General features: G+C 35.2%; 1 protein-coding gene across 1 annotated transcript; it reads left to right on the top strand.

Annotated features, from left to right (window-relative positions):
* Window positions 1-2713: 2713 nt before the first annotated feature.
* Window positions 2714-17638, top strand: LOC111510244 (lysosomal acid glucosylceramidase). The gene is made up of 9 exons (XM_074181208.1): window positions 2714-2871; window positions 4216-4546; window positions 5868-6018; window positions 9981-10265; window positions 12460-12570; window positions 12629-12773; window positions 13675-13751; window positions 14348-14625; window positions 17499-17638. Exons 1-9 carry the CDS (start codon window positions 2835-2837, stop codon window positions 17596-17598), a joined length of 1515 nt encoding a protein of 504 aa, XP_074037309.1. The 5' UTR covers window positions 2714-2834; the 3' UTR covers window positions 17599-17638.
* The last annotated feature ends 224 nt before the right edge of the window (window positions 17639-17862 follow it).

Genomic DNA, 17862 nt, shown 5'->3' with positions numbered 1-17862 from the left:
AAACGAGAAACTTGTCCAGCTTTCAGAAGAAAATAGTGATGAATTGAATATATTAGAAAAGAAACAAGACATATTAGAAAATAAATATCATGTTTTGCTGTAGCGAAACATTTGAATACAAAGATGGAGGGAAAATCTCTAATTGTTAACGGATATACATACAACTTAAACCAATTGGAACAACCTGGAATTCTAGCCACAGAACAAATAAAAGAAAATACTCAAATCAAAAAGAGTGAAAAAACAGAAAAACCCGAAGATTTGAAATCAAGCAAAACTGAAAAACGTTCGAATTCATCACCAGTAGAAAAGAAATCAGAAAAAAAGAAAATTCAACGCTCTAACTCAACGTCAAGTGAAGAACTTATATCTTCAAGAATTCTCCGCAATCAGTTGTAAAATTTCAATCTCAAAGAACCGTACTAACACTGGTTCTTCTTTTCTAATTTCTTACCTTGAACCTCAGAGTAACAAAAGACAATAGAGTGACTTTTTGCATCCTTATGTTGAAGGCAGCATAACCTTGTTTGTTTACGGGAAGTAAGTTGGACCATAACACAGTGGCGGTTGGTTCGGTTGATAATCGGAGGGATAGTATTTATTTATAAAATAAATCATTTCAGGTGAAAATGTATTCTGTTCAAATAGTTCCTATAGGAAATCCGATTTGTTTTTAATGATTATGGAAATGAGGTCAGTTTTTCTACCACCTACTAGATTTTTATTTATGTATGGTTTTATAATAAAGCGCGTGGTTGACTGGCTTGAAATTAAATTATTTCATATGAACTAATTCATAACAATGATAAATGTTAATTTCAAAACTAATGAACTTTGCTTCATAAAATCAGATGTAGAAATTGGTGATTTATTCTCAGACTTGATAAACAAGTAGTACGGTTTGTGAGGTCCGAAATGAAGAATTTTCGATTAGAAATCATGTATATTTATAATTACGACTGAAGTTTGATATTATTCTGTGACTTCATTCAAAATTGGTATCTAGGGTTCTTTGTGGACCGACATTATGAAAGGGGATATTTTTGATGTTTGTAATGATCGTTTCTTTGATATTATAATTATAAATGGAGTTTTTGAAACTAGGTTTACATTATTCCATTATTTGACATGTATCAACCAAAAAGAGGTTAAAAAATGACAACCGTCATTTCTTATTGAAAATATTGTCTGTATGCAACTCGAAAGTCTCGTGCAAAGAAAGAAAAACCAAAACGGAGATCATAGATCATATTCTTTGTGTGACATAAGTTAGTTGTTAAGTGAGGAATAACAGATATAACACCGGTTGCAACGATTTTTCGTAATTATAGAACTCGTCAGCATGAATTATTGAAAAAAAAAACATAACGTCGGTCCACAAAGACCCCTAGATACTAATTTCGAATGAAATCACATAATAATATCAAACCTCAATCGTAATTAGGTATAAATATTCATGATTTCTAATCGAAAATATCCAAACCATACCAACCAGTGCTTGCACTTCCCTACATCAGAGGATTATCGGAGAGGATAAGAAGAATTGGTTCCAAGTACAACATCAGAACCTGCTTCAGATCCGGTAACACTATCCGTAGCAGCCTCACGAAAACCAGGCCACCAAACGCGGACTGCGATTCCAAGAATGGCATTTACCGGATACCCTGTGAGTGCGGAAAATCCTATATTGGTGAAACTAAGAGGCCATTGAATGTTCGCATTGCCGAGCACAAGAAACACACACAGCGAGGGGAAACCAGCAAATCAGGAATAGCAGACCATGTTTGGACCCATCAATACAACATCGAGTGGTCCCAAGCTGAGATCTTGCACAGAGAGGAACATTGGTTTAGGACAAAATTTAAGGAAGCCGCATACATGTTGTCCAACAACGTATTCAGCCAAGCCAGCGTAGAAATACGCAACATATGGAAACCCATCATCAAGCGAAAAATGGCCAACTCCCGCCAAAACGGTCATCTCCCATAGAACCAGTGAAGCGGAAAATGGAAAGCGGGGATAAGTGAAGTACTCGAACGACCTATAAATAGTCATCTTTTGGGGGAATCAGTCCAGTCGTCACCCAAAGACGATTGTAGATACTAACAATCGAAACGTCGTGAACTAATGTGACTTGGAATCTCTCCACTTTTTATTTTTATTTTCTTCTCTTTATTTTTTTATTTATTCAATTGTTCTATTTTTACTTGTATTTTATTTCACTATTATTTCATTTCAGGTTTATTTTGGTTAATATAATTGTTATTTTCAGCTATTCATTTTCAATTCTTCTTTTTTAGTTGTTTCAGAGATTTCAAATCATTTTATATAGTAGACAATGGAAGTCCGAACTAGTTAAATTCATGAAACATTGTCAATCACCTTCAAACATTTTCCTGTACTGTTAAATGCTTTATTATTTTGATAATTTACCGTATACCACAGTTTGTCATTCGTTTAGTCTCAAGGGTACTGTGGTAAATAATAACTGTATAATAATTATTATTGAGTGAATTAGGCATTTCCATAACAAGGAATATTATCAATAATATCTAATGAGTTGAATATAATATATCTGTTTTCACAGGTACCCCAAAAATTAGAAATATCCCGTTCTTAAGAGTGTAGACAAGTTCCATTATATTTTTCAAAAGTTTGGTTTTAATCTAATCAAAATGATCATAGAAAGTACTTCAAAAACTGATTAAACAATTACACAAGCATTCCTATTTAAAACCGTATCTGTTTATCTTGAACCCTCATAAGTATTTTGTTTTTCTACAAAATTAACAAATACCTAGGTACATGTTAATTTGTTCAGTGCATTGGACGGAATGAAAAACTCGTTGATCATTTTACTGATTTTGTCAGGTGAATATCCAATTTTTATATTCATCAATAATCATTTGAGTTCAGTTCGATTTATTCAATTATTCTTTAGTAAAATTCAGCTAGATCCGCAATTTCAGCAATAATCTACTATTCTGTATGGATTTCACAGTTTTACAAACTTAGAATAAATGAAAGCAAAAAACTTCACAATCAGAAATTAAGGGATGAACTGCTTGCCAGCTCCATCAGGTCTAGATCCTTCTGGTCGGTAGCTAAAGCTGTTAATCAAAACTTTACAAAATTGACAATTCCACCACTAACACTTGAGGATGGTTCAATTGCAACAAAACCCATAGAAAAAGCTAATATACTAGCTGAACAATTTGCGTCCCACTCCACAGTCGATTTTCTGAGAAAGGCATCACCCACTTTTCCCACACTACAATCCACAATGCCGGAAATTACTTTTCGACAAGGTCTAGTCACACAAATTTTGAAACAGCTTAATATCAACAAGATGTTTGGTCCCGATTGTACTTAAAAAGTTCAAGTTTTCAAGTTTTATTCAAGTATTGCATGTACAAAAAAAATTTTTGTACATGCAATACTTTATTATTATAAAAATAATAATAATAATCGTCTTTACTATTTCTACATTCAAAAGAATACAATAAATATTAGAAATCGGTTCATATATGGAAATAAAGAGCGAAGTTTATTTTCTGTTGTGTAAACACGACAGAAAATACTCTTCCACTCAACCCCAAAGTTAATGATGTTTCAAAGTGCTATTTACTTTATATTTCCTTCGAAAATAAAGCTAGGAGAAAATAAAAACGAAATTATCAAATTTCGGTTTTTCTCGGAAATCTCCGAAACTATCCAGAATATTAAAACTTTTTAAATGGCATATTATTAGGCACATAAAATGTGCTACTTTTCTGTAATTCAAACGACGCCGTATCACTTACCGTTTTCGATATCCCCATGCTGTTCATTCTTATCTTGGACACAGTATCAAAAATAATACAATCCCTGTCAACGATCTCTGGAGAAAATTATTAATCAATTTAACAATTCCTTGTAACTTTTCCATCACGACCTTCTTTCCCACTTAGAGTGTTGTTCGTGAGATGAAATCATTACTTCTCCTCTGTCTGAAACGAAGGCTTCGTACATGCAGTGGAACGCTTATGAAATCAGTCGAGTAGCAAACAGTTAGTACTAACTTTTAGTTAGACTAATAAGGAGAAACACTCCGAAATCAGATTTTAGATGATCCCTTGGATTGATTTCAGCGAGGTCCTGCCGCACACCACAGTTGATAGTAATCCCGAGAAGCGGCAATAGTACATGTAATTAAAAATATATTCTTTTCCATAGGAATTCTACAGATTCTGGGACAAAAATGTCAGCCCAAGGATTACGGAAATGGTGGAACAGTTTGTGTGTGTAATGCAAACCACTGCGATACAGTCGAACCCGTGAAGAAACTCGATCCAGGATATTACGTTACGTATACGTCGAATAAAGAAGGTTTGAGGTTCGAAAAAGAAGAGGGAAAATTCGGACCAGATGAGGAAGCATTGAAAAATATCATTATAATCAGGCAGGATGGGTACCAGGAAGTTTTGGGTTGGGGAGGCACTTTCACTGACGCTGCAGGAATCAACATAAATTCTCTACCTAGCGCTGCTTCGGAAAAGTTAATGAGGTACTTGTAATTGTTTAAATGTTTCAAATTCATTGTGACATTAGTTTTTGTGTGAATGAGCGTTCAGAATCGAAATTTTAAACAATCAAACAAACTTTGGGAAGAATGAAACTCACAGGTAGTTATGAAAAGGGCAGATATTTCACTTTGATTAACTACATAGATTTATGTGTGCTTGATTGACATAATTCTGCTCAGCTGGTGTGTGCGATCGCACGGTAATGGCAACTCTCTTCCTCACGAATTAGATGAGAAAGTACTCCTGCGGCTACGCCCTGCAGCAGGGGTCGTTAGAATAGCTCTTCCGGGATATTCTAAGAAGTAAGACTCTTCTTAAATGATGGCCCCATTCTAATCTGTTTGCATTCGTGTCGAAAGAATGAATGACTCTGAGCCCAGTCAGTGCCACTTCGAGTGCCCTCTCGCCTTGTTACAGTAATGCTGGGCTCTAGAGTGATGGGTATCCAACTCTCCTCCCTATAACATTAAATTAGGAGTCAGAGCTTCTCAGTTCTTCATCTCTTGGACTAAAACAAACCTTGGAGACTAAGTGGTGCAGCCAGGAAACGACTTATCACTTCCTCAAGTGAAGAATATTTCATGAACCCACCTTGTACGAAATTCTTGAGCAACAGAAGTCAAATCTGCACGAGGAGAGGAACCAAACAATCTCTAAGGAGATCATATAACTCTCAAGCGATGATTGACCGAAATGTGGGGTAAAAAATTCCTGCATGATTGAATCGTCAGGTATGGCTGACGTACAGGTGCCCTCATACGGAAAGGTTGCTGCGGTCATTAACATTGGAATCTTGCACCTTGGACAACCGACAATATCAGTATTGTTTAATCAACTAAAATTTCCTCAGTACGCCATTATGGCTGCAGAATATTCCAGAAGATAGTCCAAAGGTACCTACGTCTCCTGACTAGTGTGTAGTCTCCCTGAAATGAGTAACAGGGCGCTTACTTTCCCAGCCACATACTTGTTTTGCTTACCTAGATACCTAGATTGTCGATCAGGTCCTCACTAGATTGAGGAAAATGTCTGTCAGCCTGATCATGTTAATTTTGGAATACAGCAAGTACGAGTATTGAAAATGTATCAAAATCATCACCCATTGAAGGAATTTTATTTACATTTTGTATTGACAATTGTTGGGTTCGAAAATTCAATGTCTATTTTTTACCGTTAAAATATATTACATGTCTAAAAAGCCTCGCAATTAATAATATCCATATACAGGAATATAAATATGTTTGTACAGTTGACTATATACATTTGAATAATCTGTCTTGAGAAAAAAAATTCGATTTTCAGGTCATATTTCTCCGAAGAAGGTATCGAATACAACTTGTGTAGAGTTCCACTTGGAGCTTCAGACTTTTCCGCGCATCCTTACTCCTATCATGACGAAGAGGATGACCAGTTACCCAACTTCAAACTTGCAGAAGAAGATTATACACTCAAAGTAAGGAAAACATCTTCATCCTATATTCCATCACTAAGTCCTTCAGCTCTTCAATTTTTTTATTACTTTATCTTTATCAGTTTCCTTTTCCAATACCGGGTTTTTGTGTATTCAAAGCAATTATTGCTTGTCCATATACATCTACTATAGTCCGTTCATAATTTGTCGATAGCACAAAATGAGGGCCCAAGTCACAAAACGGTCGTAAAACTCGTAAAATCATAGGCGGAGGTTCCTGAGGTGTTTATTCATTAAATATAAAGCTTCAATTTATATTCGAAACTTGCCTTGAAAGGGTGAAGTTGTTACGAACGAAAATAATTTTTGGTTTAGTACATTTTTTAATCGCATTTAATTTACGGCTCGTTGGTGTTTCGGCGTCTACGGCAGTAGTTAACGTCTCTATATATTTATTTTGCGAATTTTGTGCAGTGCGCGAGTAACTTTTTTTCATATTCCTACAAACATATACGTACCTTTCGTTCCTGCTTGTTTTGTTTGATTGCTTGCGATGGCTTCATCATCATCATCATCAACATCATCAAGTTTTACACCGGTACTGTTGCGTACAGTCAGTAAGTCTGTCTATTCACCAAGAGAGAAGACTATTGTTTTGAACGTTCACGATGCTCTGGTTTCTCAGAATCCCACAAACACTGTTCAGAACATAATCAAGAGTTGTGCCAACATGACGGGCGTAGGGGAGTCAACAATATATAGGTTCCTATCAGAAAGAAAAAAAAAGGTATAGCTAACCCAAATACAAACGAATACTTGAAGAGGGGGAGAAAACCTATTGAAATTGATGAATTTGCCAAAAATGGTATTCGACGGAAAATTCACGAATTTTTTTACAAAATAGAAATACCCAACTTAAACAAAATTTTAGAAGAAGTTAGAGACGACCCGGATTTGCCTCATGTCGGACGAACCAAATTGTGGCAAGTTTTAAAAGAATTAAATTTCCGGTGGGAGAAATCAGACCGAAAATCACTTTTGATTGACCGGGAAGAGATAATATGTTGGAGAAGAAAGTATCTAAGATCTATACGAAAATTTCGGGCTGAAGGAAGGCCAATTTACTATCAGGACAAAACGTGGGTAAACGCAGATCATACTCTCACAAACATTTGGACAGATAAAAATATATCAAGCTCCAGGCAAGCCTTTATGGAAGGTTGGTCTACTGGTATTTCCCCACCCTCTGGTAAAGGCAGTAGATTAATAGTTTCTCACATTGGCAGTGAAAAAGGATTTGCTAAGCATGGTTTGTTGAATTTGAATCCAAAAGCACAAAAGACTATCACGAGGACATGACAGCTGATGTTTTCGAAGAGTATTTTGAGCAGATGATTGAACATATACCACCAAATTCAATTATAGTATTAGATAATACACCTTATCATTCACGACTAGTTGAAAGACTTCCAACGACTGCGTGGAAGAAACAGGATATCATTGACTGGCTGCGGAATAAGTCCCTGCCTTACGAAGATGGAATAGTTAATGCAGAACTTTTAAAAATTGCCCGGCAACACAAATCTAAGTTCAAGAAATACGTAGTTGACAAAATGGCGGAAAGACGAAACATCACAGTCCTTAGACTTCCACCCTACCACTGCGAATTAAATCCAATTGAACTCATTTGGGCACAAATGAAAAGCTATGTGGCTAGAAAAAATATGTCATATAAAATACAAGCTGTACGTGAATTGTTATATGAGTCTTTACAACATATTACAGAACAAAATTGGCGAGATGCAGTAAGACATGCAATAGAAGAAGAACAAAAAATGTGGGATCTTGACAATATAATTGATGCGACTGTAGAGACACAACCGCTAATTATTAACCTGCAAGACGACTCGGATTCCGAAGATGATCCTGTTTATTTTGAATTTGAATAGTTTTGTAAGTAATCGTAGTTTATATCATTTAAAAATAGGTATTAATTAAATAAATGTATCTTTTACAAATTGCAAGTAACTTATTATTTTTGAATAAAATAAAGAAATTTTTTTTAAATAAAAATACAGTTTACAGTACCTACAGTTTAAGAATATTAATTATTTATTTAAAGTAACTAATGTTTTAATCATATACTCTACTACACTGGTCACTCATTTCCACTCAAAATACCTACATAATTGGATTAAAAGTTTTATAGCTGTATTGTATTTCTTCAGATACAAGGTGGGTTAGTCGAAAACATCTTAAACTGCCAGTTTTAGTTTGGTTTTTGTTATTATATCATATTAGCTGTCCTCTCTGTATTTCAGTTCTCTAATGAGGGTCAAACTTGCAGTGAGCTATCAACAAATTATGAACGGACTATAGTGACTCACACGGATGCAATGCTAATACTAAACATAAATTGACCCACCGGAAATTTAATGGAGTGGAAAAACAGTAATAAAAAGATAATTTTGTTTTATGGACGCGCCTTTTTCCTCCGCGGATGACACTCCAGTTGGAATATTTGAAAATTCTTTCTATTGCATATTTAGAACAAAAAACAAATCTACATACGAAATATCAGCCTCCGAAAATATAGTGGTACGGAGAAACAGTGATGAAAAGTTAATTTTCATATGTAAACGCGCCCTTTTATCCCCAGAAGGGGCGCCCCAGTTGGAATATTCAGAAATACGTTCTTTTTGCACATCTACACCATAAAACGAATCTATATAAAAATGTCAGCCTCCGAAAATATAGCGGTACGGAGAAATAGTAATGAAAAGTTAATTTTCATATGCAGAAGCGCCTTTTTATCCTTAGAAGGGGCTTCCCAGTTGCAAAATTCAAAAATAATTTCTTTTTGCACATCTACAACATAAAACGAATCTACATAGAAAATTTCAGCCTCCGAAAATATAGCGGTACGGAGAAATAGTAATGAAAAGTTAATTTTCATATGTAGAAACACCCTTTTATCCCTAGAAGGGTCGCCCTAGTTGGAATATTTGAAAATACTTTCTTTTTGTACATCTACAACATAAAACGAATCTACATAAAAAATTTCAGCCTCCAAAAATATAGCGGTACGGAGAAACAGTGATGAAAAGTTAATTTTCATATGTAGAAGCGCCCTTTTATGCCCAGAAGGGGCACCCCAGTTGGAATATATAAAATTACATTATTTTTGCACATCTAAAACATAAAACGAATCTACATAAAAAATTCCAGCCTCCGAAAATATAGCGGTACGGTGATAAAAAGGTAATTTTTATATATAAACGCGCCCTTTTTAATGACCACGGCGGAAGCTCTAGTTGGAATAATTGAAAATCCTTTCTTAATGCGCATCTAAGAAAGTACCTAAGTACCTAAGAAGTACCTATATACCAAATTTCAGTTTCCTAGAACTTACCAGTACGGAGAAACAAAAATTAATGAGTGTTAAGTGACTTTGGCATTTATAAATATTTGAATATAAATATTTGAATAATATATAATATTTGAATTCCTGATATTTCATTTACCATCTTGGGCAATTCCTTAGACATATTTTCTCTAGTTAAATGATGGAATCGGCCGATACTTGATGAAAATCCATAACTAACGTATTCCAAAAACACTTTATTGTGAGATTTTCACTAAATTGTTTTACAAAAACGCAACACGTGTTTCGCCATACAATGGCTTCATCTGGCGTGTCTTTCAACTCTCTCTCTCTCTCTAGTTAACTTGGTCTGTTGATTCAATTTATCTCTCAGATTGTAAGCAGCATTAGTAAGAACTTATCAATCCGTTTATCATGACAGTAGTATTAATGAAAAAAAAATCAAAGAATCCTGAATGAGAGATACTTCAATACTTTTGAAAGTTAACCTTGGGAACTAAAAGTAGTATTGTAAAAGAGTTGGTTGGGGTTGATGTGAATATTATTATTGGAAAGGTGATTGATTTTTGTATCCCCCTCATCTATTTTCTCTAGTTGTGAATATATGTTTTAATTGCAGATACCATTGATTCGGAAAGCTATGGAATTGACAGATGGAGATTTGAAACTTTTTACTTCTGCCTGGATAGCTCCGAAGTGGATGAAGGAAAATGGAGAATATTCAGGAATGTTTGGATTTCTGAAGGAATCTAAGTACCAAGTTTGGGCAAATTACTTTCGGAAATTCTTGGACGAATACAAAAAGGAAAATATTACATTTTGGGGAATAACAACCGGCAATGAGCCAAGTTTGGGACTTATACCAGCCAAAATTCCTTCAGTTGCTTGGACTGTGGAGGGAATGGTAAATATCATATGTGTTGGGATTGGCTGATACTTGATGAAAATCCATTACCTGTGTTTCACTGTACAATAGCTTTCTCTGACGTATTTATACTGACTAAATTCTACATAATTTTACTTAAATCCACCCATTGAATGGACATTCAAAAGACTGATTACCAATTTACCTAATTCAATTCAATTCGATGATTCTGTAAATATTCAGAATTCTTAAATCATAAGCATTCCAAAGGATTGAGTTTCAAACCTTTCTCTTTCAAATGTAATACGCCATAGTCATCACGTTCAAGAAACTACTGCAATGTTATTTCATTCTTTGGGAAAAGTTTCTCCCCGTTTGGCCAATACGAAGTTGTTTTGCCAAGAACCACAAGTCAACTTTATACTCCTGATCTATCCAATACTAAACTTTGTCTTTTTTGTTTTTGATGCATTTGCTTAGATAATTATTTGTTCTGTGAGCTACATTCAAGCCTTTCTTTCTCGAAAAACGAGTGATGGGTTCACCTTGTAACCGTTGCTGACAGCAATTTGTTTGATAAAACCCATTTTCCTCTGAAAATTACTTTTTGACGTGATAATCTGATATTGTGACAGTGATAATTTGATATTGATAATCTGCGAAGCAGGGATGTGTCGAGAAATTATGTATGGCAATGCCCATGAAGTGGTTTGTGAAAAATTGCAAAATCATGGTTATTATGAATTTTGGTATACAAAATTTAGTGAATTTTTGACCTCGATTCCCATGGTGAATTTACCTAATTGATAGATGAATGAAATTTACAATTTCGACAAACTTGCCCAACTGCCAAACTGAAACAGTTCAAGAAACTGTTAATTAACTCAAATTATCAAAGAACAATTCGTTCAGGCCAGTCTCAACTCCCTACACAGTAGGTTAATGGACTGACTACTCCCCTGGCTAATACCACGAAGGGCGTTGGATTATATTCGACAGGTGTCAGTGCAGGTTTCTTCACAGATGTTATAGGGAGTTGAAACTGGCCTGAACCAATTGTTCTTTGATAATTTGATTTATAGCCAGTCTTCAAGTATACCCACTGACTATATGTGAAAGTTTTCTTTCCTTATACGAGAAATTGGGCAAATTTCGGATATGCAGTTGGTTACCTCGTTCACAGGCAGATGGGGCGATGATAAACGTGTTGTATGTTGTATGCTTCAGCGTAGATCGAGGAGTGATACTCTGACGGAATTTGATTTTCAATTATCGGAAATCATCGACTTTATGTTGATGATATACACTACCTTGCACTGACGAGTGGCCAAACAGCCCGAAACCGGTCTGCAAGTGTGTTCCAATAATTGAAAATCTATTGCGGCAGTTGTATCGCCATCAGCATATGCAGGAATAACTTCTGTGAAGAATCCTGCACTGACACCTGTCGGATATAATCCAACGCCCTTCGTGGTATTAGCGAGGGGAGTAGTTGTTTTCTGATAGGTGTCAGTCCATTAACCTACTGTGTAGGTAGTTGAGACTGGCCTGAACGAATTGTCCTTGATAATTTGATTTATAGCCAGTCTTCAAGTATGCCCACTGACTATATGTGAATGTTAATTAACTGTTTATTATGGATTTCATTTTCAAGGTAATCCATAAAAGTTTCAGCTAGCAAAGAACTCAGCGGGTTTCTCATAACTAGTCCTTCGCTACCTACGCCGTAGTTTCTGGGAAATACCTGCCAGAAAACAACTACTCCTCCGGCTAATACCACTATATCGAAAACCTTCAACTTGAGAAAATGATGAATGATGAAATAATGCAAAAATCAAAATGCTATAAAATAACGAAAATATTTCAAACTAATAAGTTATTTCACGACATTCAGATTGTTGGTACCCAAATCTCAATTTCATATAATTTTTTATATACCTTTCATACATTGAAAAGAAGGCAGATGATAACATTTTATTGACTTAGCATTTTTTTGTTTTGTTTTTTGTATAAAAAGAATGTACTTGGAGCTACTAAGCTACTTATTTACTCGTATTATATGAAACCATTTAAAAGAAGCTTGAAATACATTATTTTTGACAAAAATAATTATCTAATTTCTGAAAGTTTATCGTTATAAAACCACCAAGGTTTTTGTCCATTCGTTACTTTCCCTCTACATGTTTTTTGGATCGAAATACATACCATTCGTAGTTGTATACGTTATTTTCAGCAATCCTTCATCATGAACAATTTGGGACCTACGATCAGGAATTCCGACCACTCTGATTTAAAAATAATGTCGCTAGATGACCAAAGAGTTTTGATACCAGTAGTTGAAGCGGTAATACACCACTACCGATGTGAACCAATACCAGATGAATATAGTATTCTTATTTCAGGTATTGGAGAAAAAAGAAGTTTCGGACTATATTGATGGAGTGGCAGTTCATTGGTATACTGACTTATTGATTGGTCCTGACTTGCTGTCAGGATTGCATGAAAAACATCCAGACAAGTTCATTCTGGGCACAGAAGCTTGTTCAGGTATTCGTCCTGTTTTGTTATCACGATATTGTAACGAATTAAATAATTAACTGTCATAATCAAATTTATTTTTAACAATATTTCACAACTAATTTATGTACAACACTTAGTAGCTAACGCTTAATTTATCTTCACAATTAGATTCCTTTCCTTTAACGCACGATTCACTTTCTAAGTACATACTACTCCTCGGGACGGAGAGCGACCTTTTTATATCGTCAACGAACGTTCCGGATTTCTCTGCGGATTTCGGGACCCATCCACACCTTTCCCGCTGTTTCGCGATCAGACATGCGTTTGCTGACTGGGACATCGGTCAGGGCCGGCTTCAGATTCATTACAATATTTTGTTTCTTCACTCTGTAATTCAAGAGAAAATGTCACATTCACATTTTACAGCAGATGTTTTCCTTGGTAACAACCTCTTGGGGGCGTCCCCTGCTTGCATTGTCCTCGGTGTTCATTTCACCTCGTTTAAATCACTTCGCATCCGTTGATTTTCCTTGTGCTAAGTGTAAATAATGTTTATCAAGCGCAGCCTTGGCTTTAATAGTATTTTTTCGCCGAAAAGCAATGCTTTATTAACACATGAAATTCCTTTTTTATCCATTTTCTTCAAAAGTTGATTCCCTTAAAATGTTCTATCCCACAAACTAATAGTGAGACAGCTGTGAAATTTGTACACGTCTTTTGAAGGTTAGGGTTAACTAAAAAACTCTCGTTGACAAGTGACGCAAGACTATTATTTCTTATGAAAAAATATTGAAAACGATACCTTTTTACTTAAATTCTTTTACACCTTGATATCTTTAAAAGTTAATAGGGTGGACTTTTTACGTCCACACTGTATAACTAGCCCAACTCCAGGAGTTCTTATGAAATAATTTATTTAAATTCATAGGCGCTACTCCCTTCGGATCCCACGTTATATTGGGCTCTTGGTTGAGAGGAGAATATTATGCGAAAGACATTATTCAGGTAAGATTAAGTTATATAAAATTATATGGAAATAATTTCAATTTCAACGTATCCAATGAGTACTCAGCAGAAAATTCAATATTGTTGATAAATGTTTGGGAAGATGATTTGAGACTACTCTTGAACACTTTCACAGTTTGGTTTTGACTGTCTACTTCTCCATCTTGATGCAAACAATGTGGGAATCTTCCGAAGAAAGGAAGGAGACAAGACCTCTTGAAACAGCTACTTCCATATAAACATTGAAGTACACGAAAAAAAAAAGTTTTATATGCACATTAAATTATAAAAAACACTTTTCTCTACTCCAATCATTCGTAATGTAATTGAATCAGATATCATTCACAGGATTCTTACACAATATAGTAAACGAATGAAGTTAAATTGCACTTACATGGAACACTGTCATCCTCACTAATAAACATCTGATGTTTCGGCATAAAACACATCAGTACCAAATCTGAATAACATTAACTGAAAAAACACTCAATTCATAGTACTCATGTCTTCGATGACAGTATAATGGCATAATGGCATTCATTCGTGTATACGAAAAATGCACGAATAAAACTTAATAACATTTTCTCCTATCACAGGACTTAAATCACTGGGCGACAGGTTGGGTAGACTGGAATCTGGCTCTCAATTTGACAGGAGGTCCAACATATATTGACAATTTTGTTGATTCTCCCATAATTGTGAATGCATCTAGTGGAGAATTTTACAAACAACCAACATTTTATGCGAGGGGGCATTTCTCAAAATTCATTCCAAGAGGTTCGGTGAGAATCTATTCCAGCCAATTTGATGACAAGGTGCCTGTGACTGCTTTCCGTAGACCCGATGGTGGAGTGGCAATTATTATTTTGAACCAGTAAGTAGATTTAGGTGTATTTTGAGCATGATGGGCACTTGAGAAAAGTATTAAAATGGGTTTTTAAACTGTACTCATTTGAAAAAAAAATTAATACAATGCGATGAAAAATGTAGGTATGATAGTTCAAGTAAACGATATAGTGCAACCTGCCTTCCAACAGTTCCCTTTTAATACCATAGTTAGGGAGCTAACTAATTTCGTTAATATATATATATATATATATATATATATATATATATATATATATATAATAGGGTGGAAGTCTCAGTATGGTGTGTTCATACATTTCAGCAATACTATAGTTATCATCAATTTGGGGTCAATGTGTTTTCAAACTATCCCCCTAAAATATTAGCTTCCATGTTCTTATGATAGTCAACATTGAAGTCCTCAAGTTTTTTTCCACATAATTTCAAAGAATTCGAAACCCATCCTTTAGTTCCTCCGCAATGCACAATGATTGGTCGCGATCAATTGTTTGCAGGCATGTTAGACGTACATATTCTCGAACCATCAGTCCACCGTTTCGTAACTGTGTCGTGAGTGGCATACCAAGTTTCGTCCAAATAGAAAATATGCCGTTGTTCTTCTCTATATTTAGTTATTTGTTCTAAGTTCTTGTTACGCAATTACAGTATTCTTCTGCTTTCCATAACTGCTTGACGTTTGTTTATTACTTTGAATTTAAATCCTAGTTTCTTCATTCAATTCTGAAGAGTTTTGTCACATCAGCACACGTTATGACCGAAAGTATTCAATTTCTTCCTTATGATTTTAGTTGTAGGAATCTCATTGCTTTTGTAAAGTCATATATTGTTTTTTCAATGATTTTATTAGATTTTATCACATCGTGTCTTGCGTTCAAAATGTTTATTTTTGACTATTTACATACAGTAGAGAAAGGAATTTCGGTCAAATCTGATGTTGCTTCTAATAGTTTGTTTCCTTCGAAACCGAACTTGAGATGTAGATTCTTATATACATTGAAACATACTTTCCGTGTTTCAATATTGGAATGCATCCGAATCTTATTCACTGGTATCTCTTTTTCGTATTGTTCACCATAGCTACTGGAATCACTACACAGGAAAAAGTAAGTCTGCTTTATTATCACACTCGTTATTAATATTAGTACTTGTCCAAGGATGCCACATTTTAAACAGATAACATAAATTTTAGGTAATCTTAACTATACCAATATCGAATTTCAAAACACAAAACGCGATCATTTCCTGAACTGAACATTGACAACACGACGGCTCGCATTCTATTCGTCACCGTAACATGACTTCAAGTTTAATTTATTAATTTTATGACTCTTCAGCCAATCATAAAACTCGGTTAGTAAAAATGATCCAATACGAACTGCCAATTCTTCAGTCCACATGGACTAGTTGGCAGCGGCTTTATTTCTCTGTGTTGGTTTTTCTGGCCTTTGAGCTCGCCGACAGCTTCAACTATGCACTATACCGGTTACTTCGCTGAAAAAGTTGAATTTCTGTATCAAGAAATCAAGCTTCATTTGATGTTCCATTATTCTGTCATCAGCGAAAAACTTTGGTATTAGGTTGTTTCGAAAGTTTTTTCCGTTTTAATGTCATGTGTTTTTGTAGCTCATTATCTCAATAAATATTCATTCTAAGCATTGATTAGGTTAATTTTTTCAAATTTCAGTTTTTTGTCTCTTTTCAGCTTATTATTATATGATGTCGTTGAGCAATTATCGGCCAATTTATCCCTTCTGACTCAAATTGAACCCAAGCGCTGCCCAAATAGCTCGAAATATTAACCACCAAATTTAGTAACGATAATGCTAGTGAACGCATATTGTTCAAAATTGGTTTGCGAAATTTCGTTCCGGAGATTTTAGCCTTTAAGATTAGCATCGAAGTTGTCGACTTACAGTAATTCATGACGAGAATTTGGGGACCTGGCGGAGACTGACCCATCACAAATGGTGCGTGGAGTGGCGGAAGAACTAGGCGTCAGCTCCCATGCGGTTTTGACGGTTTAAAACGTATTGCAAAGGTCGAAATGCTCGAAAAGTGGGTGCCCCACGATTTGAACGATCGACAGAAATTGTCACGTGTCGAGGTCTGCTCTTCTTTGCTTTTTTTAACCGGAGCGTCACGTGTGGTTGATATAAAATCCTGTACCACAACAGGAGACGTTCAGGACAGTGAGTCACCCAGGCATTTTCCAAAAGCAGCTGGCGTGATTCTTTATAACTTTCGGCAACCGGGCAAAACCGTCACAGCAAAATCCTATTGTGAGGAAATCGACGAAGAGTACTGAAAATTGCATCAGCAGCAGCCGGTACTGGTCAACAGAAGAGGTTCGATTCTGCTACAGGACAACGTCCGTCCGCATGTTTTACATATCACCGTTTGAAAATTTAACGAATTTAGCGTCGAAGTTCTGCCTCATCCACCATACTCCCCAGACCTATTGGTAACCCACTACCATATTTTAAAGCACTCGTCGATAAAGACCAGGCAAAAGCGACATTCGTCGTCTTCATTGAATCCTGGGTACCCAATTTTTATGCTGATGGAATTGATCGACATGTGTTACTTTGTCAAATTGTGCTGATTCAAAGCGCTTGTTTCGATTAAATTAATGAGTAGTCACTGAGATATTACAGTTTGAAGTAAACTCATGAAAATGGACATAACTTTTGAAACAACCATAATTATTCAAATATATGAAACCAATAGTGATTCTATTTCCAATAATTACTCCATTCAATGCCCAATAAAGAAAGTTTGTACATTTTCGACATATTCCGAATTGAAATCATCAAATTTACTAGGAAATAAATATTTAGACAAATCCACTTAGGAAATATCATCATAGATTTTTATTTTCAGATATGAGCATCCCGTCAAAGGAAAAATATTCGACATAAGAAGAGGAGAAATAGTTTTTAATTTATCAAGTAAATCTTTAACGTCTCTGTTGTACTGGTAATTGTGAAAAAGAAAAATAGACACGTTTCCAATGAAATGAAGTTGTTGTGTTTTACTTGTAATATCTAGGTTAAAACCGGTTTCGAAAAATAACTATTGATATTTAATGTCACTTAAAAGAATTTTTTTCTGTGACGGGAAAAAAGTTTGACATTTTCACTCAGATGACAGGTAACAAAATGTCACTTTTTATGAGATTACTTTTTTCCCCGGGAAAAAAGTGGCTGATTTCACAAATTCGACAAGCTCCTGCAATACGAAATAC

The sequence above is a fragment of the Leptinotarsa decemlineata genome, unplaced genomic scaffold, assembly GCF_025532065.1.
Source record: "Leptinotarsa decemlineata unplaced genomic scaffold, Ldec_3_MD MMD2_tig00026307_RagTag_RagTag, whole genome shotgun sequence".
In the NCBI taxonomy this organism is placed as follows: Eukaryota; Metazoa; Arthropoda; class Insecta; order Coleoptera; family Chrysomelidae; genus Leptinotarsa; species Leptinotarsa decemlineata.
Note: the sequence above shows the minus strand (reverse complement) of the source record. Positions and strands in the feature narration are given on the sequence as shown.